Raw genomic sequence first — 26,322 nt, forward strand, 5'->3', positions numbered from 1 at the left:
GCACGTAAATTGATTTTCCCATCCTGGGAGAAAGAAGTCTAAAAGCCTGAAAAACCTCTTAGCCTGCAGAAACTGCACCATGGCACACAGCCACATGAGTGCAGTGTCTCTAAAGAGACCACAGTCTCTCAGTGGGATCAAATGTCAGATTTTTGCCTCTTTCTGAGTTTTACAGCTGACTCGCTTGAACTGCATGCTTGAGGAGCATACATACATTTAACTGGAATATATGTTATGCTCCTCTGGGAAACGCTTGCGAGCTGTCAACAGTTGAGTCTGTTGAAAGCGTCACTTTGCATATGTGCACACAGTGCTCAAACTTTATCTGCATCTGGTGCGACATCCATTCGTATCAGGCAGTTGGGATATTTTTAGCTGCCCCTAATGCCCCTGAACTGACAGTACACTCTATGCAATAGCATAATGCAACATCAGTGACAGAGAGTGATTAGGCCGGGGATGATTTTGGTGAGTGTAAATGTGAAATCTGATTATCCTCCATGCTCTCAGCTCTGCAGAGGGAGGAGGGCTGGAACTAGAGAGAGTGAGGCTGGAGGCGAGATTCAGAGGGAAGGAGGGGTTAAGTTACCAATGTGCTGAGCCAATGGCTTTTCCACAGAGCAGCTGGCTGGCATCAGGGCAGGACAGGCCGCTCAGAGGAAGGATACCTTGAGGACGACTCACACCCGCTAACTGTAGGACATTAAAGGTGACTTCTAGGAGGTGTTCATGGGATGCACTATCTACGCAGCCAGCCCTAAGGCCCTGCCAGCCGACGAGGCCCCAGGCCAGGACAGATACTATCCGGTCCCCCACTACCGCCACCCTCATGGTAACTGCAGTCAGAGGATAGCAGCCAGCAGAGCCAGGTCAGTGAACAGCACACAGGAAGTGTTTTTAGGATGGTTACACATTCAAGAACGCATTCCATCCATGCATACATTACAAAAAGAAAAAAAGATCACTGTTTTAAACAGCAGTAGGAAATCAGTTTTCAATTTAAGTGTTTTTGCTTCTGCTTTGAAACATGAATGGCAGAGGAGAAGCAGGGATGAAGGGATCACCACAAATGTGTCAGCAGTTCAAGTTATCACATGTCTACGATAAGTCAATTAGTCATCACTGACACCACAAAATGTGTGATTCAGGGTTTATTTGTGCGGCACTGTCAACTTAAAACGACCCAACTCAGTAGCAGTGTTTGGACTGCGATTCCAAAAGTTAAACTCTTCAGTGCAACATCCTCTCTGGAAAGAGTCTCAGTTTGACCTTAGAGTCTGGACTCAGAGCACTTAATGCACACAGACAGCTTGATGCTTGAACCTTTACTGTTTGTACATGTGCACAGAAAGACGAGGGACAGCGGCTGAACCCCTTCAAATAGCCTTAAACGATTCTCCTTTAAATCTTCCACTTGATGGTTTTGCACCAGATGACACATTTGTTGCTTCCATATGAGTGCAAAACATCTGCAATGTAACAAGGCAGCATTACATGTCAGTTATTGGTCGTTTACTATGAATGTAAGTCTAAAACAGCAGTCTGATAATTTGCAGGCGATACAATGATACGCTGAATAATCTTTACAAAGTTATTTAAAAATACTTCTGAGATGTAATTTTTTTTAAATTTTATTCCATGGATAACGTGGCCAATAACTAAGAGCTGAGACACGACCCCTCCCCCAGTTAAAAAAAACTATCTAACTAGTTTGATCTTTTACGTCATGTTTTTAATTTCCGTTATCTCTGCACGTGCAAATGAACGAGCCGCGCTGTTCTGAGCGTCTGCGAGGGGAAAAAATAGCCACCGTGTAATCCCCCGGCTGCTGTAAACAGTTAGCTAATAGGTAAGCTCAACCCACCTCACACTCGGACTCACTTGTGAAGACGCTGCAGCTCAGCCCTATTTCCCTGCTTAAGCTTTAATTATTGTAGCGGGAAACTGGGTGTTTTTGTTATTTTGTCGTGGAAAAGCAAAAAATAAAAAAATGAATTTGACGAGAAATACCGCTAAGACCTGAAGAATTTAGTGGAGCTATTGGAAAACAACATAGAGGAAAAAGCGACTGCAGCCTCTGAGCTACAGGTAGGAAACCTTATGTAAATCAAGCTAGCGAGAAAAAAACAACAATGCTTCCGGAAATGACTTTAAAAAAAAGTAAATGCACCCGTGATGCCTTTAGGGATTTACTGAGGAATTTAGAGATGTCAATGGTCTGTATGAATACTTGCTGGTCGTGGAGTTTACCAAAATTTACTTTTTTGTGTGTGTTTTAGTGCCCCTTATAGCCTACTGCATGTCTATTTGTATTCTAAATTTGAACTCCTGCTTTTATTTTGAAGGGCTCCGGTTATTCAGATATTGTCTTGTTTAGCTTCACGTCGTTGCTGCTTACGGGAATACTGTAAAAAGCGGCGTTTATTCCAAGTCAGGCGCTGAACATGCGGATATGCTTCACGAATATAATGTGTATGCAGAAATCCTTGAAGTAGCCACTTGAAAAAGTTATTTTCAAAACGTGTTTACAAGCCCATAATCATCATGTTTATTACTACTAAAACTGAAGGTGCTAGTGGCCTATCGATTTGCCACGACATACGTACATTAAAAAAATAAATTATTAAATGGGCTACTAACTAGAAGTAACTAGAAACCTTTCAACAAAGCTATTAATTTCCCCTTCATCCTCTAATCCCCTTAAACTAATCACTTTGCTCCATTAAGTCTTAGGTAAGATGGACTTTTGAAGGGTTGTACTGCTTTAAAAACATACGTCTGTCATCAAAGGTTGTTTTGAGGTACTTGCACAATGGGGAGGGTTTCTTTTTTCTTTGTCTGGTCTCAAGCAGTGCAGGCCACAGTCCAAAGGCTGTATATGTGTTTCATAGACGGACTGATTCAAGGACACAAAGAAAACGAAAGAAAATAATAATTATCCCGTGCCATGTGATGCACCAACCAAACAAATATCCCTTGGGTTAGCGTTTTTCATGAGTAAACTCTTGGTTGACTTGCTGTACATGAGAGAAAGCTCCTGCTGGCAGCTTCAATGTCCCAATAAGAGGAAGTCACCTTCAGCGTTTGTAGACACATTAAACCTTTTCTCCTGCACACTTTTCCCAGATGGTTTATTACTGACGCATCTAATCAGAGACAAAGTTCTTGGTTTAGTAGCCTCAAAAATGGACTTGACTTTAGATTGTAAAAGACATTTGGAGGTATTTTCCTTGGTGCACTGGTCTACGAGGAAGCGAGAGGTGGAGAGAGCGCACGGACGACCTCGGTGACGAGCAACCTTAACAAGATTAGAGTTTATTGGATTGAGGGATGTCTTGTGACAGCAAAAAATGTCCAGACACAAAGAAGGACATGGAAGAGGAGAGGTGAAGAGAAGAATGGCTTTCAACTGAAAAACATTCATGCAAGAAACAAAGAAAGTGAGACAGAAGGAATGAAAGTTGGCCTAAAGAAAGGCCAAAGGTTAGAAGAGACCCCAACCTTTAGTTTATACATGTGTGTATTGTCTTCATGAGCACTGGCGTAAGATGATAGGTGGGACGCTGCTTTGTTGCTAAGTTTGAGGCTCAGTGTGTTTAATGAATGGCCGTGTATTGTTTGGCCTCATAATCGTGGTACAAACTCCAAGTTACAGCAGCGTTGACTCCCTGCCCAGCTCCAGCAGCAGACTGAAGTATTCATCACCCTGTTTTGTTGAGAAAAATGCAAAACTTACTTTTGGAATATTTAGCCAGCTCTGTATTAATTATGTATTCATTCGTGGCTCCGTGGGGACATCCAGCCATCTTTGTGGAGGCAGAGCACGGGTAGAAGAGGAAGCCTGTTAAATCATTTTATATGAACTGATTCTTATCTGAACCGCGTCATATAAAACTGAAAAGCAGCAAATTCACTTTGTCATTATCTCATGAATTATGAGCTTTGAGAGCGTGTTCCTTCGCATAAACCGACTACGCGTTGAACTTTCTCATCAAAAACAGGAAGGATTCATTATCAGATAGCTTCGAATGATGCTCCTAGTCTGGAAATACTGTGACAGAGCTCACCAGGCTGCTTTTTTTTTCCAGCAGCATTGGAGTTCAACATAATGAATGAGTGTCTCACCTCTTATTTACCTAAGAAACTGGTCAGCCTGGTATATTTTGTTTCAGTTTGCACTCCTGGATTACATGAACAGTCCAACTTTAATCAGAGGTTTAAGTGCAGGTAATAATTTTCCAGACAGACACGCTAATATAGCCAGATGACTGTGAGAAAATCACAGGTTGTGGTGTATTTGACGCAGCATTCATCGTCTACTTCCAGGAAACCCACTCAGACTAAATAAAACCTATTTTAGATGGCCTAAACATCCTCACATCCTTCACAAACTCACAGCGATATAAAGTTGGTTTATCTCAGGGTTGTTTGTGTTGGTCATTATGATGCATTTTTATAGATGTTTTATACAATGTCTAGACTGTAAGTCTGCAGCTTGTGAATGAGTTAAAGTCTTACCTCATGTGAAAAGCAAATGTGAAAAAGAATTGCAGCTGTTAGGTAAAAAGTCCATTTATCTATGTATCCACTGAGTCAAGTTTATGTCTTTGCAAGCAGATTTTCAGACTACAGCAAATGAAAATGAATGGAAACAATAACCGTGTGTATTTCTTTTCAAAGTAGGCCAATTAATGTATAAAAATATTTAAATACAGATGCAGAAACCTTCACTTTTTGCATTAAACTTGGGTTTTCACTCCACCATATCTCTTTGGAGTAACATTTACCCATATTTTGTAAAAAGCCTCTGTTCTGCAAATGCACAAGTCTCACACATTAGGTTTTTTTCTTTTTAATTATTAAAATAAACACTGTTAAGTAAGCACTAATTCAAGTCCTTTATATGTTGATTCTGAAGAGGAAAAAGTGTAAAAAAAGAAGTGAGCTTTATGCAAATTCCCGGCAAATTCAAATACTGCTCCTGAATCCTTTAAACTCTGCTTACGGAGTGAAGACCCCACATATCCTATACTTATGTATTCAGCCTTTCACCTCCCATTTAGTCCTCTGTGATCACAGACAACAAGTCAGATGTAACCTCAAGCACCAGACAGACAGCTATTGTTTGAACAGGTCAGCGGCTGACGCAAAACTTCTGCCTTCTGGCCAATTAGAGATAATATACTGGAAACTGCATGCAGGAGCCATATCCATCTGCACCTGTAATTAAACCAGAGCAGGTGGTAAAGACTTCCCCTCTCCCAGAGGTATAGCACAGGGCAAGCATGTGTTTGTGTGTGCATGTGTGGAAAAAAAAGATGCGCAGGTGAGGGAGGAAACAAAATAGATGGGCCAGAGCTTTTCAGGTGAAGCTGTTATGTGGTAAAAGCACAAACACTACAAGGGTAAAACCTTTTTTGTGTACCCAAAGAGTACCAGACAGACTGTGGACTACTAGGACAATTCAAAAATTAATTACAATTTTATTTAAAAATATATCCAAATTGGAAAAAAGGAAGTGAACACATTTCAAATGAATGTGATGTTGAGCTTTGAGGCAAAGCAAACTGCAATCAAAATGAGTGAGATATAGTTACAGAGATCGTTATTCAGTCGGTGGGAATGAGAGCAAGGCAGTGCTGAAATTTCAAATTATACAATAGGTGTATAAAATAGGTGGGGGAATACATAAACACCCATTTCGACAAACATATATGTAAAGGTATATTAAAAAAATTATGATTCCACAATTATGTTGGTCATAGATAGACATAGGAACCTAGCGAATGCACAAACTGGAAAAAAGTCAAACGTAAAGGATAAAAAGTGTTAATAAATAAAAGCTAAAATCTTTAAAAGTAACTAAAAGCTAAAATTTGTAGCTAAAAGTAGACCATTGACTTAATGGAAAGGATTAACAAATAAGCGGTGTCAGCTAAAAGTAGACAAATGTTAGGAGACAAACTATTGTGTGAATGCCTTTCAGCATTCACACAATTACGTTAGAGGCTGACGTAGCTACCATGAAGCCATCCATTGGTTTCTGAAGTCCCACGCTGGAGCTGTAAGAAGGTTTTCACAGAAAAATACATTTGAAAAGATGCGCAGACTATGAAACCGCTAGTGGGGTTGTGAATTCCCCCACTGTACGACCAGGTTTTCACAAACCAGACATCATTTTTCATTCAATGTGATCCAAAATGAGTGACTGAGCCCATTAACTCAGGAGGAAAGTGTTTATCAAGGTCAAATCAGAAAGTTGTTTTTCTATACACTTCTATGAGTCCGCAAGTCTTTTTGCAACCACAGCAATTGCCATCTGGTGGTCTTCAGATAAAATGTAGGTTAAAGGCACTAATGCATTTTCTTAATTTGTCAGACCTCGAAGCTACTTCCATGTTTTATAGTGTCTATGGACGTAATGTTTAGCTGAAAGTCAGAGATAATCACAGTCAGAACTGCTAACTGCTAAGGACTGTTATACTGTTGATGCACTGTTTTGTTAACACCTATTTAAAGTACTGGATAAACCCTTGGACTAGATAAAAGCCAGTAGATGCTACTTTAAGTAGATTGCACCCTTAGTCACATGGTAGCTGCACATGTTTGATTTAGCAGATTTTTATGCTAGAGGCCCTTCCTGACACAAAGCCTTGCAAGATGCACCCCCCCCCCCCCCCCTCCCCAAACCACAGATTAACAAACCAAACTGTGAACCACTTGAAAGTCTGTAGTTTTTTTTTGTTTTTTTTTGGTTGTTAATAATGGGTTTTTATTAATTTCCAATAGAAGCAATAAATACAAGAACAATGACATAACTGAAATAAGTCCTGACCTAACCACATACAACTTTTCTTTTAATGTTGTACTTGCACATTGTGTTATTGGTTTTAACTTCCTTTTTTTTTTTTTTTTTTTTTTTGCCTGTCCCGTTTGGCTCTTTTGCCATCAGAATTATTGTCTAAAGGCAAAGAAAGATGCCCAACGGATTTTCTTTACCAAATTGACCATCCCAGCTTTGCCGTAATGGTCCATTTGATTCACCTTTTATTCTTTATTTTATTTTCACTTGCTGAATACGGGACAGACTTGACTGGGGGAAAGAAAAGGGAGAAAGAAAGAGGGAAAGAAAAACAGTTGAGAAGAGGGACGGGGGAGAAGGGCAAAAAACAAAAACCAACAGAATAAGCAGAAAAAAATATATATATATCGATCACCTGGATCACCTGTTGAGAAAGAAAAAAGAAAACAAGCAGAAGAAAACGAGAGTAATAGAATAAACAACATCACAATGATATATGGGAATATGACAGTAAATACTAAATATTAAACATTATTGTGCAGCACGTAAGATCGACAGCACAGTGTGCTTTGAGGTAGGAGCCAAAAAGGGTGTCGTTTGTGTGTGTGATCACCCGTGTGTACACCTGTGAGCATGGACGCGCTTGTTTTCTTAAAAGGTTCCTTCATGTAATGATCTGCTAGAGGGTGTGGGGGGCCACTGCCCCGTCCTCCAGGGCATGAAGGGTATGGAGGAAATCAAAACTCCAGACATCCAGAGGCCCCCAGAACACAAGAGACCAAGAAAGACCAACAGAGGGGCAGCCGTGCCACTGTCCCAGAAAGAGCTGAGGAGAGTCCCAGATGAGGGGTCACTCAGCAGCCACGGAGCAGAAGCCAGGGGGGGTTGCAGTGACGTGCCCGTGAGCCCCGCCGGCAGCCAGCTGTGCCTGAGTGACCGAGCCCCAGGCCGAGAGGCCGGGGGCACCCCACCTCCGAAGTGGCCCAAGCGAGCCCCAGGCTCCAGGCCCCGATAAGCAGCCGCCAAGGAGTGAGCCGGTGTGTACCTGGACGCCCATCCCCGGACACAAAGAACCACCAACGCACCGATGTCTGAGGGAGTCCGCCCCCGGCAGGGGAAGTGGTGGGGGGAGATAGGCCTCCAAACCTTGGAGGGCCTGAGATGTCCTCAGAGAGGTGGCGTCTGATACCCAACCTGACATATATACACAGACATACAGGCACACACAGATACAAACATCCATTCCCACCCTCATGCTCTCATATGCACTTACTCCACACTCAACCAACGTGGAGACAGACATAAAGAGACGCTGTACACACAATCACACTCCTAAGTGTACTCTACGAACCGGGTCTAGGTACCCTTGCCCCTGGAGGGGGGAACTGCACCCAGACCCAGGTTGTGTTACCCTTTTCCCTGCAGTGGGGAGAAGCAGACCGCCCCGACTCCGCAGCAGCAGGGAGGCCCCACATTCCGGACCCCAGTCGGACGGCCAACTCCTCCTCCTAGCCCCCCTGCTCCAGCAGGCCGCAGAGAACGAGGGTGAGAGAAGACTCCTAACCTCCCTCCACCCGCTCATTGTAGTGTTGATGTATGTGTGTTCTAAGGTGCATTTAAAACCCAGGAGGGCATGGAGCCACCTGCCAGAGAGCAGCAGGTAAGCGCATAGTCCCTCCTGCTAGCCCTCAATGTCTACGTGTATTTAAAATTGAGAGGTGGGCAACGACGCCAGGGGTGAGGTGTACACCCTGATGGTAATTGGGATTCCGTGTAACGTGCCCACCCCCAAGATCCTCAATGTATGTGTAATGAGAGTGTGAGTAATGTGAATGTCTAAGTTGTGGGATAAAATTGAGGCAGAGGCAGCCAGAAGGGGACAGAGGGGGGGGTTACCTCCTCTGCACCCTGGTGACACACCCCTACTCCAAGGCCCTGCATGTGTGGATGGTTGTGGTGGAGCGGGAAGAGGGAGGCAGCTGGAGATGGGGAGGGAAGGAAGGGAGGGGCAAGTGACCCCTCCCTGGGGCCAGCTCCCCCGCTGACCCCAGTAGGCACCCCCATACTCCACGACCCGCCAGGGAAGGGGGGCCCAGGCCCATCCGAACCGGGGCCCAGTGCAGCGGCGCCGCGAAAGTCTGTAGTTTTAAAAGGTTGGGAAATATTTAACAGCTGTTTGCCGTTAGACAGGTGAAGTCAACCAGATATGTGCAACAGATTTAAAGTTGAAATTGTAACTAAAAAGATTACATATGCAGGTAAGTATATAACAGCTGGAAATTGATCAGACATTTTACTAAAAAGTTCTCTTCATATGAACAGATGTGTTAAATACCATGCAGCATCAAATAAAATATTACAGGTCACATTAGTTAAGGGTACTTATTCATCTCAAAATGCTGTGACGAATGAAGTTTTTCTAGTTTATTTTAAGTGGTCTGATGAATCGTCTATATTCATTTGCCTTTGGAGCCTCATTATAAATGGAGATTGTGAGGCGTGTTTGATTGTTTAAAGCCTTTTGCTGCCATCTGCCTCATTATACATCACAGTAAACACTGAGCTGAGATTTGGTTCTCTCAGCGTTTCTGCTGAATCCACGCTTTACCGAGCCTGGTGTGAATCACGCTTTGCCCGGATTGTTGTCAATCACAGCCTGCGAGGAGATATTGTTCTGAGCAGCTCACACACAACCAATGGTCATATTCATGGCTTGTTCTTCTCCTTTTCTCATCCGAGAAAAATTAATTTCACGTCGCACGTGGCGCTGAATAAGTGTATAAAGTGTATTTTTAAAAATGTTTGAGTCAGCTCACAGCAGCAGATCAGGTCAGCCATCTGCACAACCTCTGGGGTGCTCTGCTTCATTGTAGACATCTGGGAGAGGGTACAAACTGACCCAGTTTACACAAGCACAAGCACACAGATTTATTTCGCTAAGTAGATATTTTTAATGTAGTGCCAGTGAGCTGCGTCAGACTTTGAATGTTGCATCACCTCTGTGTTGATTTTGAAGACAGAGTCCACTTGTTTGGCCCATAAAGTTTTTGGGAATAGCTCTCTTTAAAGTCAAACACGGAGGCAAAAACAAACCATTTCTTTTACACGTCTACATGGAGATCGAGCAGAGAGGTTACCCGCTGTTAACACAGAGCTGTGTGTTTGTGTATCCAGGGCCAGGAGCATGACTGAGCAGCAGGAGCAGAGTGAAGAAATAGGCCTGCTTTCAACGCAGGACCTGGACCCCTCCAAGGACGACGACACACACGGCCACTTCAGGCAAAGCTTGCACACACAAACACACGCTGCTCCGCCACACTCTTTCCATGTTTTTTTTTTCATCCCACACACCATCTGTATCCTGTGCACGGTCAAGGGTGTCAGCCCTAGGAGATTTATTTTCACAGCACTTATTTTGTGCTTTTATTTCAGCTGTATTTGATGTCAAACAATGGTCAAACACGCATAAAGAGACTGCAGACAGGATGTTTTTTCTCTTCCCCCTTTAGGGTCTTTAAGAAGATATATGTGCTTGGGAGGCATGCTATAGTTATACTCGTAATAAAGTGCTTTAATCTAATGCATCATGCTTTTTGTGAGTATTCATATGGACGTGTGTGTGCGCACATCTGCAGATATACTGCATGTGTGTGTTGGTGTGTTATATAAGAAGGATTGAAGGCAGGAGCAATGTAATCTCGGGGGAATCTGCTCTGGGATGGGATTTAGCCCTGAGGTGTACGGTGTGTCAGTAGACTCAGGGACTTGAACACTTTATGCACGTTAGCTTCCACTTGTAGCACCTCAATGAGCGGTGCGTCTATATTTGATCCACTTCCTATGTGTAGCTCACTTCAATGCAGCTCTGTTCCAGCATGCAAATATTTACAGACTGTTTCTAAAAGATAGACTTATGGCTCTAAAGTAAAGCCAATGCAGAAGAGCCTCTGACTTCTCAGAAATTCTAGAAATGTATGAGAAAAGGACCTGAATTCCCTCTTCAATTAATACCTCAGTAGATACTAATGAGTTTATGAGCTCTGTTACTGACTTTGAGACTTAGTTAATACAACATGATATTAATTTAGTAAAACACAGTCCCATAAAGAATCAAATACTTGATAAAGCATGATTTTAGGCATGGCTACTTTTTGTTGTTGTTGTTGTTGTTGTTGTTTTGTTGTTAGTCCAACAGCTCTTTTGGTCTCAACTATAACTTTCATTTAGTGCCTAGCTCCGAACTGTTAAATGTTCCACTATGTCGTGGTGCTAGACATTACCTGGTGTTTATCATTGTAAGTTGATTAAAAGTTAATAATAATTTAATGTAACTAAAGAAGGATGCATTGAACATTCTGTAAAACCAAACGTTCAAAGGGGCTAAAAATCCACGAATTAGTAGATATTTACCCATCTAACCTCTTTTATTGTACGGAATCATTTGTTTGAATCATACAGCTCATACAAATATAGATTTTTAGTCATTTCAGTAATTGCTGCACCAGTAGTTTTTTTAATTTCAGTTAAAATTAGCAAAAGCAAAAAAGGATTCAACTGAAAGTAAAGGATGAGTTATTTTATTAAATGTCTTACATTTACTGCACTATTGTAAAGCAGTGAGAATTCTTATTGATTCTAGTGTGCTCTACTGATTTCTGTGTGAAATATTTCAAATGAACGCAGATTTTCTCAGGACACGCAGACAAAAAAATTCACACGTTCTTTACTTTTCCCACTTGTGTGACCTTATTCATTTCCCACTCAGAACACTTTGATTTTAAACTCCCGATCATTCCTGTCTCGTCTCGTGGACACGTGTCATTTAGAGACGTATTCTCTCAGTGCTCCCAGTCCCAGTTTCCACTCCTCCAGCTAAATTATTGACTGCGAGTCCACTGCCACACTGGCCACCGATGGGAGGTGTTCGCCTTCTAATTTTAGGATTCAATTTAGGATTCTTTGAGCTTGTAATTAGTTTCACCATTTTGCCTCGCAGCCAAGGGCACTGTGACAGTCTAGTGCATGCATATACACACACAAACCCACGTGCCACAGGCAGCATTTTACTTTGTTTTTATTTCCAAACTTCAGGTGATGGTCAGGATCAGTCTTCTGCTCTATGAGAAAGTTGTTGCTGCTCAGTATATGTTGTGTGCAGGACAAATCCAACACATTTTGCTGCTGTTATTACTGTTTGTTTTTCCTGTATTTGGCTCACACTAAACATTTGATGATTTCCTCCCGAGCCTGTGCATTTCAAACCGTCTGAACAATGCCCAAAATAAACACAAAGCGAAACTTTAGTGGAGCTGTCCATATCTGTATCATTCCAACGTGACCTTGTTTGTACTGTAAAAAATGCTTTATCTCAACACAAACCACATTCACAGCTATCCTGCAGTCATGTGAGAATGCCCGAAGCACTTTTGTCCCGATTTTTGCCCAAATCCACCTGCAGTATTGATTAAAAGCTGGATCTGGTGGAAAAGAGAGAGTGAGAGGGAGACAGATGGAGATAGAATACTAGAGAGCCTACTAGTCCCCACAGACCCGCCTGTGTTTTTAATAATCACTCTCTTCTCTCCACCTGAGAGTGCAGAGCCACTGTGTAGCCTATTTATAGGCGGGAACCAGCAGGCAGGGAGGCAGAGCAGCACACATGCTCTGTTGTTCCTAATGTGGTCACAAGATGATGGGGAGCCTGGAGGGGGAGGGGGCTTAATGAGGAAAACTGTGAATTTCACATCCAGTGCAAACTACATTAAATAATGAAACATTTGAAAGGTTGAACAGAGGTTAGTTTGCTCATCTAATGGCCAAATTATGGCTCTTATTTAGCTTGGTTATGGTTTACTTATTATTTATTTTGGTCTCTACGTTTGTATTAATGACACTTAATTTTCACATATTTGGGTCATTAATTTCTTATAAAATTCACAGCATGTAACATTTTGTAAGTTAATGTACCTCACAATACAAGTAGATGCTACAATACAACACAATATATTAGTATAAATTCATTACATTTAAAATACAGATTATAAAGAGACAGTCTACTTGGATTCATTGTCAAAGACTGTATATAAAAGATGGGTGTCACAGACTGCTGTTTTTGAGCCTCAGCTTAGAGATTTCACCCATAGGTGAAGCTTAGCATTTGGAGTTAAGAGATGCATTGGACACAGAATAATAAAACTTGATAACTTGATGCTATCAGAAAAATACTTACTGTGGGATTCAACCACAGGGGAAGTTACTAACAGTCAGCAATCTAAAATTCATTTTGAAGCCAGTGAAGTCTATCCTCACTGGCCCTCAGAGAGAGTGCAGGTTAAAGACCCTTCTACAATAATCAGCAATTATTTGGGTCACCTTTCATACAGTCTGTGTACATGATTGGATGATGTCAATGTTTTGTTTTGTTTTTAAGCAGACATATAATATAAGTTGGCTGGTATTCAATTCAATTCTATTGATACGGCGCCAAATCAAAACAACAGTCACCTCAAGGCGCTTTATATTGTAAGGTAGACCCTAGAATAATACAACAGATATATCACTTTAAGGTTTGTGAGGTTTACAGGAGTACCAGCAGGAGACCTGGCAGTGCTGGAACAGCTTTGCTCTTGTGTAAACAACAGTGACAAGCTCGCACACACAAAGTCACACAGTCAGTAGGCTGACATAGCATTTATCAGACCCTCTGCTCTTTTATACTTTAAGCCTTCTTGGATATATAGGATTCATCTTTTCAACAACATTAATTTATCACCTTGAGTTGGCTCAGTTGTCACAGAGATGGAGCTGTTTTCAGGTTTGCACTTCTTACTCAGAACTTTAAGCAAACACTGAAGAAAGGTGCAAACGATTACTGAGCTCACATGTCAGCATATCTGTCTCCAAGACAACTGAGCAATCTGTCCACGGAGCAAGATCATGTCATGTGTGTCGAGTGGACTTTGACTTTTTCAAACCCCTGTAGGTGTATTTGTAAATTTGAAGTTACATAACATGTGACCATAACATGTGTGTCATCACTTTGGTCCTTTAGCGTTATTTTAGAGGCGTCTTTCTGTCCTTTTTAAATCTCCCGCTCGTTCTCCAAACTATTTTATTGCTTTTTAAAAGTCTCACTCTCTAACATTTCAGTTGGTAGCGGCTAGCTTTAATATAGCTATAATGATATTATATTGTATTATAATATTTTTTTTAAAAAAGTCACGTGAGAAACATCTTTAAATACTCATTTTAGCAAATATTGAATCATACTGATAATCAGATTGATTTCTCGTGGTCTCATGGCTTTTTTCACATTACTTAGAGTACATAATATAATATTTAGTACTACATTTTTCAGTTTTATCGAATATTTTTTCTGATGCTGGTGATTTTTAAATAAAGCTGTTTAACCTTAAATTAAACTGTGATGTAATTATCTTGGCGTCATTGTGACACGCACCCCGGCGGTCAGACTTTGTCATTCTCATCTCCACGGTGACAAAGAGCTGCATGGAAAAAACTACCAGAGTCAGAGAGAGTTGTTTAGGGACAGAGGTCATGCTATCTACTTACCCAGAGGAGCATTTCTCCTCTGGGGGAGAGACGGGACACTGACAGCCCTGCTGCTATAAGGGCAACAGAGAGGGGGATTTTACATAATAGCATCTCATTGTATAAAGTATAGGACGCTTCTCAAGGAGAATACAAAATGTGATGCTGAAGAAGTCATGTTGAGAAGTAGATTTTCTGTGTACGTAATGTACGGAAAAAAGGTAAATAAGGCTGTTGGTAAAAGTAGTTAAAATACAGTTATAAATACAGTGACATCTATAAATATTTTGTGATCAGCCTGAAAATGATGGATTTGTACTGTATTTGTGTAAAAATAAGACTGACGAATAATTGATCTGACACTTGAAGGCTTCTTCATATTTTAACAGTATGTTTTTACTCGTAATGTGAGAGCAATGACTTTGAGGTGATGCAACAGACTTGTGTTCTGTGTGATGGAATATACCAAGTTTCACTTTCTGCCCTTCGTTTGAAGCCTCTTACTCTCGCACAGTGCGAGAAGTGGCTTCCAGGCAGTGTGATAACTCATCACAGAGCACGCGAAGCTTCAATTTGGTTCGGCCAGAGCTCCTGATTTATCAGTATCTCCTTCAGCAGCGCTCTTTTCGTATCAGCGCTGCCTTACATCTTGCTGTGCTCGCTGTCAATCACCCAGCGCTCTCAGAAAATAGAGGAAGAAAGGCAAGTCTCTCAGAAAAGAAACCATTGAGAACACCCTGCCTTTTACTCTTTATTGTTGCATACATATCTTCTCCTTTTAAATCTCTTAACTGGAACAGCAGTATGTTTCAATGACATTTTCCTTAAAGGTCTGATTATACTGGATTTTATCTGCTGGGGGGAGGGTGTGTGTGTCTGCTTTAGCAAAAGATATGAGTATCATGCTGTGACATCTGCTGCAACACTCTGACTATTCCTCTTGAGGCAAGTTGGATGCCAGCTATATGTGTGTGCGCGTGTGTGCTCATCTACTATTAAAAGAGTGACACAGATAATCTCCTGACATGGCCACTTTTTGTGTTTGAACAGCTCAGTGTTTATCTTTATGTTGTTTTTTATGCCGGCCCACATCTCCCTCCATTTATGCTGATGATTAACTAACCATTTGGCACGATGATGATTTTTGCCTTGTTTAGCTCACGTGACGACGTCAATCCGTCTTCAAGTGTTCTTATATTTTTTAAAAACGAATGTTTTTAAACAGCACATTGAGATGAGCTGGCGATAGATGGCATGTCATATGTCATTATAACTAAGTGTATTTATTTTTGTTTTATCACAGGTTTCAGCTGATTGAAGACCTGTCCTATGAAGATTTGAAGAAGTGTTACAGGGGCTCGGTGAGTCTGATCTCTTCTTTTTGCTCCTAACTGTGTCTGTGACTCAAGTCCAGTTAATTGTATTTTACATTAAATACTCTTTCTCTGTACTGCTAAATTAAATTTGAAAGCAGATAAATGCGCTTAGTCATTAGTCACATCAATTGATTCCTTTTTATTTCATGTGGTTAAGATGATAAAGAAACATTTGGACATTTGGATTTTACGTTTGTACCAGATTCTTGCCCCATTAAAAGAGAATTTACAGCAACATTGTCATCAGTGAGTAGAAATAATACAACCGCACCACAAACTAAACCCCATAATACCATTTGAACTACAAATTTGTCAACAAATCATCCCCCAGTAATGGTTGCAGCTTTCACACAGTGGCATTTGAGCCGTCTGAATTACTGTAACCTACTGTAAGCTCCATAGTCCTGACGACAGGAGCTGCTCTAGCGTGAGCTATTAATAGAAAGACAAAAACAGGAGCAGCAGATAATAACAAACAGAGCACCTACGAGTTGAAGGAAAGATAGATGAGCTACAACTCGACACAAAAAAAGAAGAAACTTAATCTTGTGCTGGAGATAGCTAGAGGTGGAAGTGAGTCGAGCTGCGAGAGAGGAGGGTGGGGAATGAATGAGCTCTGTTGTGCATTCGGGGGAGGAAAATGGATGTTTTTCTTCTTTGAACACGGGAAGAATTTTAGGTGTGAGAGACTGACACTACAGACGAGATGCTGACAGAGGAGAAGAGGAAAAGTAAAGGCAGAAAAAGAGCACACTTCAAGTGAGAGCAGTGAGGAGTACCAGTGTTTTTTTATAGATGAGGGCAGAGTGTGTGTATGTGTGTAAAGGAGAAGAGGGAGGGTGTCAGCTGGGTGCTGTAAAGTGTAGTGTCACTGGAGGTGTATCTGAGGAAGAGAAAGACAACCTCGTAGTTGTGAAAGAGCTCAGTGGCTGTAAAAACCGAGGCGTCTGCAGCGCGTGTGTGTTGTGTGTGTGTAGGTCCGCACATTAGAGCCACGTGTGTGTTTGTAGGACGTGTTGACTAGAGGTAGTTGCACAGAGGCAGTCCTCTGTCACAGTACTGACCGACGACAGGGGAACAGTGTGTGTCTTGCAGCAGCTTGCTCCAGGCCTTGGATGTTCGCGAGTGTGTGTGTGAGTATGGTGCCAACGTGCTGAGCCTGGTGCAGAACTCGCGTCCTTTGAGGGAGAGGGTGGCGTCTGCGCCGAGCGGAGCCGGAGTGGCCGGTGGCGGCGGTGGTTCCGGCGCTGTGCAGGCAGGCCGGTCCGCCAAGGAGCTGCTCATGACTCTGCCCTGTCCCTCTGCACAGACTGTCAGCAAGTACAACTCGCAGTACCACAAACTGTTCCAGTGCGTGCCCAAGGATGAGATCCTCATGAAAGGTACTGTTTTTTACTCTGTTTGGCTCAAGCTGCTCATGTATAGTAACTGAAGTGAGTCAGTTAAGCAATCATCAGAATGAAAAAGATTAGTTTAATTGGTGGCTGTTATGAATGAATTAGAAATAAAATGTTTGGCGACCTTGAAGTTGCAACGAATGAGTCATTACATGTTATTCATTAAAAAGGTAACTTAATCCATTTTATATTGTTCTTTTCTTTTATGTAACTCAACCTCGGGCTTTTCAGGTGCCTTTAAACATCTCCAACTCCTCCCTAACCACACCTTTAATCTTTTGTATATCGTGTAAAAATAGAAAATAAGATGTTTAGCGAGACGTAGTCATACAGTTTGAAGGGATTTACTGACCGTCCAACTGTCACGGTGTAGCCTCGGTGGCTTCACACGGCTCTGCTCAGTCCTGACCAGAGCTGCAGCTTCACCCATCCATCACCTCACAAACTAGAGCTGCATCAGAAGTCACTCATCCGTTCTTTCATTCATAGCTCCCTCTACTGAAACTCGATAGTGAGAAATAAATGGAGCTTCTTTTTTTTGTTGGCAGACATTAATGTGCATGCAGAGGGCATGTACTTTGCTTTTCAGGTTTTTAAGTAAAAATATTTTTAGTAGAACTATTTTTTTTTTACTAAGCTTTTTAAGGTTTTCTTCATCAAGTTTTACTGTTGTTAGAAGAGCTTTTGTCTCTTCTATCCTCAGTGTACTCCTGCGCTCTTCTTCGAGATATCCTCCTACAAGGCCGGCTATACATTTCCAGAAACTGGCTGTGTTTCTATGCCAACCTCTTCGGCAAGGACATCAAGGTACGAATGACTGGCAGACAGCTTAATAAATTTAAACCGACTGAGAAACTTGAACCGGGTTACTCCCTGTCAGAGTCTGACAAGCGGATCTGAAAAACTTACAAACTGATCGGACAAATTATTTGTCTGAAAGTCAGTCAGGCTTACAGACTGAGGTGAAGTTTCACAGCCTTCTACGTATAAAATACCTCTGTCTGTCTGTATGTGCGGTGAATTTATATACGAGGACCAGTTAGACTTACTGAACCTTTAACCTTAATCAGCTATGTTATTTTCTCTTTGATGTTGTGCAGTGTACCTTTTCCTTCATTTCCTTGAAACCAAACCTCTCCTAACATTTCAGTGACAATAAGCTACTTATTCAGACTGCATTCCTCACATTCTGACTGAAATAAGACACGCTTCATGTCCACTTTGAGCTTTCTCTGAGGGCTTTTCCTCAATGGATATTAGCTCTACCTTCCCTGTTACCATCTACTGAGATCACAAGGGTGTTATTTCCTTATCACCCCTGCTTTAAAAATCTATTTTTTTCCTTAGGTGGCCATCCCTGTCGTTTCTGTGAGGCTGGTGAAGAAGCACAAAACAGCAGGCCTCGTACCCAATGGCTTGGCTATCACCACAGACACCGGTCAGAAGGTAAGCATTACAGTCACCATAAACTGAAATGCTAATGCTGATTAGCTCAGCAAGGGCGTTTTTTCCACTGAAGCCGAGATGGAAAAAAATAGAACGGTGCTATAGTTAGAAGCAGAGTGAAGTCCCAGCTTGCTAACACAAGAGAGCGAAAGGTTTTTCCACCATTACAGCAATGTTAAGATGAGCCTCTTAACTTCCTGTCACACCAGATTTAACCTCTCATCAGGTGGTGCTTTCAAGGACAATTTGCACCTTTCAGCTCTTGCCCTGGCCCCAACAATGCGTGAATAATAATAGTTACATTAGCATCTAGTTAAATCTGGGTAATTCATCTTCAACTGCCAATTAGTACTGCGCAAAAAAAAAGTCCTATAAACACACTGAAGTCAGTTTGGCCCAGAGGGTGAAAAATGTTTTAATGAATTGTTCCACCAAATTAATTATTTGTGTGCACCGCGCATTGTGCTGAGGGAGAGAAGAAGGGCAAATTAACTCATTTTTAAAAGCATGATTTGCTCACTCGAAAGGAATGATAAAAAAAATGGTGAACGCAAAAAATTTAAAGTTGTGATTCATAAAAACCCACAGAAGTGGCAGCACTCTAGTAATTTACAACTGAACTCTATCATGTTGCCCTATATTTATAGAGTAATGTGGTCAAACATTAACTGTGCTGCGTTACATATAAACTACATATCAAGGTTAGAAATACTGTCAGCTGACAAGATAGAACGGAGATCATTGTTTTCATTGTTGTCCTGTTTTAAAATGTTCTGCTATAAAGCTAAATCGATAAAGACAGAGAGACAGATGTTTAGTTTGTTTGTTTGTTTTACAAGGAAATATTTTACTGAATATTCTTTCTAATTGGAGCAGACATATGTCCGCACACATATAGACAAAGGAGCAGCTTCCTCAGCATTATGAGAATCAAAAAGGTTAAAGCTATTCTGTCATTATACGACCTATATAATGCACCAAATCACAGAAGTATTCATTAAATATTCTAACAATGGATCTTCCCACTGTAAAAATCTGCCTACCAGGATATACAACCTCTGTCTTTACCTTCAGTTTCTTTCATTCTTTCTTTATTTCTCCTTACACTAACTCAGCTGATCAAATACATGTTTACATTCTTTGCATGCTAAAATCCATTCCTACCAACTAAATGACCTCAGAAGATAAATCGTTGTTATATTTACATCACGTAGTGTGACTCACTGGACAGCACGTTACTTTATAGCGTCATTTTATTTAAGGAATTAAAGACAAACCTCTGTTGAAGCATGTGACAGACATAGCATAATTAGTCGGGACTGTTTATCATCTTAAAAGCGACTGATAACGCGCAAACGCACAGTGATTCAAATTTCCATCCAGGTCAAAGGAATATTGGTACGTGAGCCAAAATGGGATCAGTAAAAGTCCAGGTGACTTTTAACAGATTTTTTCAATTCAGTAAAATCAGAATCAAAATATTTTTATGCTTGTCTGCAGCCATAAATGTACTGCATGCGGACTAACATCATAAGCATTAGTGTTATGGGGGAGGCAGGGGGAATGTGAAACAGAAATAATCTCTTATCTAAACTGAGGGTCTTCTCAAAATTGTAAATAGAAACCTTAACTGGCTGCATGGGTATACACCTGTCAGGTGTCACGCTGCTGTGTTGTTCTCAGGTGTTTACTGCACAGTAAAAATTATAATGATAAAGTTAACTGAATGTTTATTTCCCCGTTTCTCTTTTTTATGTTCTCAGTATGTATTTGTGTCTCTGCTATCAAGAGACAGTGTATATGACGTCCTCCGCAGGATCTGCACACACCTGCAGGTGACAGATGGAGGACACACACACACATATAGAGCTACACTGCTAATTTAATTTGTCGTGGTGTACATGTTAGTTACAGAAGTGATCTGCTTTTCCTCTTCAGGTCAATGGGAAGAGTCTGAGCTTGAAGCAGTTCATGGAGGAGCCGACCTTATCCCTGGTCAGTGAGGACACTGAGAGAAACCACTTAAAACCTTAAAACTGTAAAAATTAAAGCAAGTGTACCCCTGAAGTAGCTTGAAACACTGATCAGAGGGCTGACTAACCTTCCTACACAGACAGGATCAATAGATCATTTTGTTGCAGCTGCAGCCTCACAGTGCATTATTCCTCGAGTCTGCAAGATGCTATCAAAGAGCTCTCTGAAGTCACCTTGTGTGTTTGTGTGCATGAACACACACACACACCACAGGTTACACTGCGACAGAACAGCTTTTGCGTGAAGGAATAATTAAGTTCTGTTAACGTACTTGTCCTTGATCATACTCTAACCTGGACTGATAATAATCATGGAAACAGGGTGTTTGATTATCATGTTATCATACTACGGCAAAAGTGAAACATCCAAGAGCTTTTAAAAGTTTATACCTGCATTATTACCAAAACAAAATTATTTACACCCAGATTTCTTTCCCTTGCAACCTTACAGGCTTTGATCTAATTTAAGGCTTTTTACTTTCAAAGAGGCTTTACTATATTAATAATATAATAACCATTTATTTAGACTAAAACCAGACGTGTGCTGACAGCTCATGTGTTGATCTGTTGTTCTCTTCCTCCTGTGCCACAGGATGACTTCCCAGCTCCAGACGTGTTCCCAGTGGTTGATGAATTCCCATCAGTGTTAAAGTGGAGAAGGAAACCCTCGGTCGTGTCTGTGTCCTCCTCCCTCCCCGACCTCCTGGGGAACTCAACCAGCAGCCTGAGTGCCACGGACACACCCTTCAAATCAGAGCAGCAACTCGAAGGTGATAAAACTAGATAATGATGCAGTGTTACATCATAGATACAAAGGTCAAGGCTTCACGCAAGGCCACGTAATCGCAGGGTCTTGTGAGTTTTGACTAATTGAGTTTTATGACGCAAAAAAAGGGAAGTAATCTCACAAGCGGGTTTTCAGTCTCCGTTTAAAAATAATAAATTATCTTTCTGTATAACACGTCCCAGTGGTAAAGGTACAGATTTTCACAGGAGTGCAGCATGGAAAGAAAATCTACTCCCAGCAGGGCAGTGGAATAAAGTACCTGCATAATGCACTCTAAGAGTGAGTATTGTATTGTAGCTTTATTTTAAACATTTTCATTTTGGGGGGCGAATAAAAATTCTAAGATGTAAGGAGGTGTTAATCTGTGAGGTTTAGGGGTAAGAGGAAGTTATTTTTAGTATGAGGTAAATTAAATTTGGAGAGACTGAAGACATGTTGTTACTATGTGTTTTCTAAATGTCATTGATTTAGTAGAAGAAGACTAATCAATTAAACATTAATAGACACTGCTCAAAAATATGAAAGCAACACTTTGAAAACATATCAGATCTCGATGGGGAAAAAGAATCTTCATGCTGGATATCTATAAAGATGGGCTGGATGCCACATTGTTTGATGGGAATGAAAATGAGCAGCCTTTGGAGGGCTGAATTTAAATATAACCCAAAAATCAAAGTGGAAAAAATGTTGAAATTGATCTTGGATCTGGACCCGGGCATCACTGAGTTCCTGGACAGTCTGAGGTGCAACCTTGACAGAAACACAATGCCCCCGAGGTGCTTTATTGGATTTAGGCTTCCAAGAGTGGAAGCCAGTCAGCATTATCAATTCCTGCATCCTCTTGCCAAATGAGGCCGACATCGTGTACCAGGAGGAACCCAGGACCCACTGCACCAGCGTAGGGTCTGACAGTGGGTCTAAGGATTTCATGCGATACCCAATGGCAGTCAGGTTGCCGTTGTCTGGCCAGTAGAAATCTGTGTGTCCCTCCATGGATATGCCTCCCCAGACCATCACTGACCCACCACCAATCAGTCATCCTGAACCAAGTTACCATGTTTGCCAAATGCAAAACTAAAAACAACAGTCAGAAAAGATGAGTAGGGAAAAGAATCAAAAAATATCCCAGAAGTTCGATTAAATTGATGCTATACTCTTATTAAATTGTTTTTGTTTGAGCAACACTTATTTGCTGTTTAACATTTTTATTGTTAGTTGAATGCTGTGCAGACAGAACATGTGTGTGAGAGGGGGGCATTGAGAGAGTAATTACTTTTGGATTGCAACGTTCTTCTTATGCAACAACACATTAAGCCTCAAATGGAGATTAAATCATTTGAGGGGCTTGTATTAAAAAGCTTTGGGCGGGTGCAGATTAAGTAGAGATTATGACGAGCAATTTCTGCCGTCCAAGTTGTGTGAGGACAGCTTTCGTGCTATCTGCTGAATATCGTTTCTACATACTCTCCTCCAATAATGTTGCTCTCTATTAAATGTCAGATCAGCGTGAGCTTTTGTGTACGTTATTGTCACAGCTCGCCTGTGGACTGGAAAGCTGGGATGTAAGTCAACACCTGTATTACAATTGTTTTATCTCACTATAAAAACACGCCACAGTGTAAAAAAGAAGAATGCACATGTCAGCCACCGTGTAATAATAACAGAGCAGTATGGAGGCTGTGGTTCTGTATGACACACACTGTTTGCACTGTTTACAGTGAATGAAGAAAAAGGTAGAAACAGAATTAGAGTATCTATTTATGACTCCTCAACTCTGGATATCGTTTTCAGGGAATATATGAAAGCATTGTAATTGCATATGAGTGGTAGACAGGCAGCAATATTTAAAGGGGACTATGTGGCACAGTCAACCACTATTAATGGTTTTATTATACTGTGTGTGTGTGTTACAGAGCGAGCTCTGCAGACAGACAGAGGTCTTTTATCTGAGCCAGTGGCAGAGTTGGGCCAGATGGAGTACCAGCTGCTCAAGTTCTTCACCCTGCTGTGAGTATACCGAGGAACATACAGACACCAACAACACCACCTTCATCTCCTCCAGGAGCTGACTCACACACACACACTAATGCAGAAATATAAATAGTGGATGATTGACTCATAGTGAACACAGGGGGTCAGAGCTGATAAAACACCTTGTATTTTGTATTTTTCCACACAACAAGTTTCCTCCCATGAAACTTTTCCAAGATTTGTCTCTTATATAAATAAATCATTTATCTTTAGGACATCATGTGCTCCTTCCTCCACCTGGGAGACTGTGCATTATCCAGAAGGCATTAGGTCAATCTGCTAGCTGTTTATCATGTTGCTGACCCCTGTCTGAATAAGAGGAAGAGACTAATCTCTCTGAGATATAACAGACTTATTCAGAAGTAGATAAATAGGTAAATCATCATGTTATTATCACTATGTAATAATGCAGAGTATATTTTAAAAACTACAGCTAAGTTATATTATATAAAAGTCCCAACATTTCTTCTTCTTCTTCTTCTTCTTCTTCTTCTTCTTCTTCTTCTTATTATTATTATTATTATTATTATTATTATTATTATTATTATTATTATTATTATTATTATTATTATTATTATTGTAATGAATGACTGTGGCTGCATAATAAGAAAGAAAGGACATGATTGTTACAGAATCAGTTCTTACTCTTCTTTAGGCTGAGTTGTTGCAGGACAGTGTAGCCAAATGCTGCCACCCAGTGTTCATCAAAAGGCATTACAGCCCTCATACTTTGTTACAAGAGTCATTACTATCAGCAAAGATGACATACACTTTTAATTAGACCAACGCGTGCATCTTTTCTTCTGTCTTTAGTATTATTCTCCTCATCTTGTCATCGTGCTACTTGGCCTTCCGTGTGTGCAGTCTGGAGCAGCAGCTGTCTTTCCTTGGTAACCCAAATTTACCCCTGAGAGAAAGGTAAGTAACGTGGTGTCAGTGGCATCGTCAGTGATTTAAATAATGTTAAACTGTGTAATATGGGTGCTGGTATGGCTCACCTGGTTAAATTTGCAACCACACTGCAGAGGACTGGGTTTAGCCCGACCTGTTATTCCCTGTTGCTCTATCCCTGCTGTTCTGTCTGCTATTGCAAACAAAAATAAAGGCTAAAAAAGTATAATCTGAATAATTATAACTGTAATTTGCAGAAATAAATAAAAATTTCAGCAATATTATTAAGTTATGATTATTATACTGTATTATTTTATGATATTCTTGTATTTTGTTAATTCTGTTTAGCAGGAACAGTACTGATTAATGCTGTGCAGTACTGCTGTATGTGGGAGCAGGTGTAAAGACTGATAAATAACAGCACATTTCTGGTGTCAGAGTCCACTACCAGGCTGCTTTCTCCTCATCTAGATAACCAACCGCTGTCTGCTGTGAGCCTTCCGACTGGCTGCTGTTTGCTCTCCTCCCGCCTCAGAGTCGACGATGCCCTTCTGCACAGATCCAGGACCTGCTTAGAGCCCAGAACAGACCAACCTCTGCACCAGCTGCACCGCGCAAAGGTGCAACAACAACCCAACTCCGGGCTCCTTATGGACTTTCCCACCGGGGAACGAGTTCCCAATCAGTGATCACTTCCAGACTATGCAAACAGACTGTCTATTTTTTTCTAACTATAAAGTAGCTTTTTACTTTAGATTATGATTGTCTCCCAGGACCTGTCCTTCTCTCCGACATTTCGTCTTTAACCTGGTGACGCCTCAGTGTAAGGCGATCCTGAAATAATGAGTAGATTACTGTAGAATCTGCTGTTTGTGGCACTCGTCTTTTTTTTTTTACTAGCTGAGCGATAATTCAACACATTAATTACTTGAAAAAAGACTGAGAATGAAGACGTCAGGCACGTTATGGGTGTAGCTTGCACATCTCACCATACTGTGACTGACAAAAACTGGACTGAACCAGATGTATTCTTCTTATTTAACCTCATTTCAAAGGATAAAACTAGTTACCACTATGCACTTTCTCTTAGTACAGGTCCACATGATTTCAGACGTATGTGACTGTTTGAATCATTTTTCATGATATTTATGAAAAAAGGTAATGTTGCAAGCACAGACTGTTGACTGAATGAAGTTATACGTCATATAATTTGATAAAGTGGAACGATCACATCCCTTGTGGGTGTTAACTGTAATGTGAATGGGACGATTAGATGACATGCATCTCCTTTGTTTTTCATTGTATCACTAGTCAGCTGCGTGGCAGGTGTTCCCCAGGTTCTTTCATACGTTTCAAATGAAGAGTTAAGACTTAAAATAACACTGATGTGTCATATTGTTGGCTGATGATGAGTTTTCAGACATGTGACATGTAGCCCTCGAGTCCTATTTTGTGAAATCCCTATGAATTAAATTGGAAAATAGTGTAAATAAGCAAAAGAGAGAGAAAAAGTCTCTGGCTTTTACTTGTTTTCCCGTCAATTTGGGTGCCAAGACTTTTACTGTCTGGTTTTCCATGCTGTCATATTGGCACTGCATACACGACCACAAAAAGGCTGGACTCCAAGACCACTGCAAATTTCAGTAACCTCCACAGCTCAGGCTAAATTATAAAACTGGCCCACGATGTTGGCAGAAGCACTCGGCACTTAATAAATTACATACGGTACGTTGGCCGAACATCACTGGCACGGGTTTTCTTTCTGATGAAATCAGTTTAAATTTAATAAATTGTCGCCGTTTTTCATGCGCTGAAAATGTCTGCTTTGTAACATTTTAACTATGAAAAACAACCTTGACTTTAGAAAGGAATACATGCCACATAGACATCATCACTGAAAATCACGTGGTGCTCAATAAACCCAAGAAAGAGGTTTCTCATCCTGCACAGGAACCGTATGACCTTAGGAATGACGTGGGGCTCGATTCAGTTTTTAACTAAACCCAGA

General features: G+C 41.1%; 1 protein-coding gene across 5 annotated transcripts; it reads left to right on the top strand.

Annotated features, from left to right (window-relative positions):
• The first annotated feature begins 554 nt into the window (after nucleotides 1-554).
• Nucleotides 555-25,807, top strand: gramd2aa (GRAM domain containing 2Aa). Of its 5 annotated transcripts, none has more exons than XM_006793852.3 (12): nucleotides 555-869; nucleotides 9,977-10,081; nucleotides 15,657-15,714; nucleotides 16,811-17,111; nucleotides 17,830-17,933; nucleotides 18,474-18,572; nucleotides 20,336-20,407; nucleotides 20,511-20,567; nucleotides 21,198-21,375; nucleotides 23,306-23,399; nucleotides 24,237-24,341; nucleotides 24,786-25,807. In XM_006793852.3, the coding sequence occupies exons 1-12, from the start codon at nucleotides 730-732 to the stop codon at nucleotides 24,787-24,789; spliced, it is 1,317 nt and encodes a 438-aa protein (XP_006793915.1). In that variant the 5' UTR covers nucleotides 555-729; the 3' UTR covers nucleotides 24,790-25,807. The 5 variants fall into 5 exon arrangements, with proteins under 5 accessions (XP_006793915.1, XP_035765018.1, XP_087696764.1 ...); XM_035909125.2 differs by having other exon boundaries at nucleotides 17,039-17,111; XM_006793854.3 differs by lacking the exon at nucleotides 555-869 and adding an exon at nucleotides 1,825-2,088.
• Nucleotides 25,808-26,322: the final 515 nt, after the last annotated feature.

This window comes from Neolamprologus brichardi, chromosome 1, assembly GCF_056152115.1.
Source record: "Neolamprologus brichardi isolate AB-2024 chromosome 1, ASM5615211v1, whole genome shotgun sequence".
Lineage (NCBI taxonomy): Eukaryota > Metazoa > Chordata > Actinopteri > Cichliformes > Cichlidae > Neolamprologus > Neolamprologus brichardi.

Excerpts from the sequence above, each read along its gene's own strand:
- gramd2aa (XM_087840638.1), top strand. The coding sequence starts at position 730 with ATGGGATGCACTATCTACGCAGCCAGCCCTAAGGCCCTGCCAGCCGAC. Across the intron at positions 870-9,871 it reads ATAGCAGCCAGCAGAGCCAG|TCAAACACGGAGGCAAAAAC; the intron begins GTCAGTGAACAG and ends CTCTCTTTAAAG. Across the intron at positions 15,715-16,810 it reads AGAAGTGTTACAGGGGCTCG|TGTGTGTCTTGCAGCAGCTT; the intron begins GTGAGTCTGATC and ends ACAGGGGAACAG.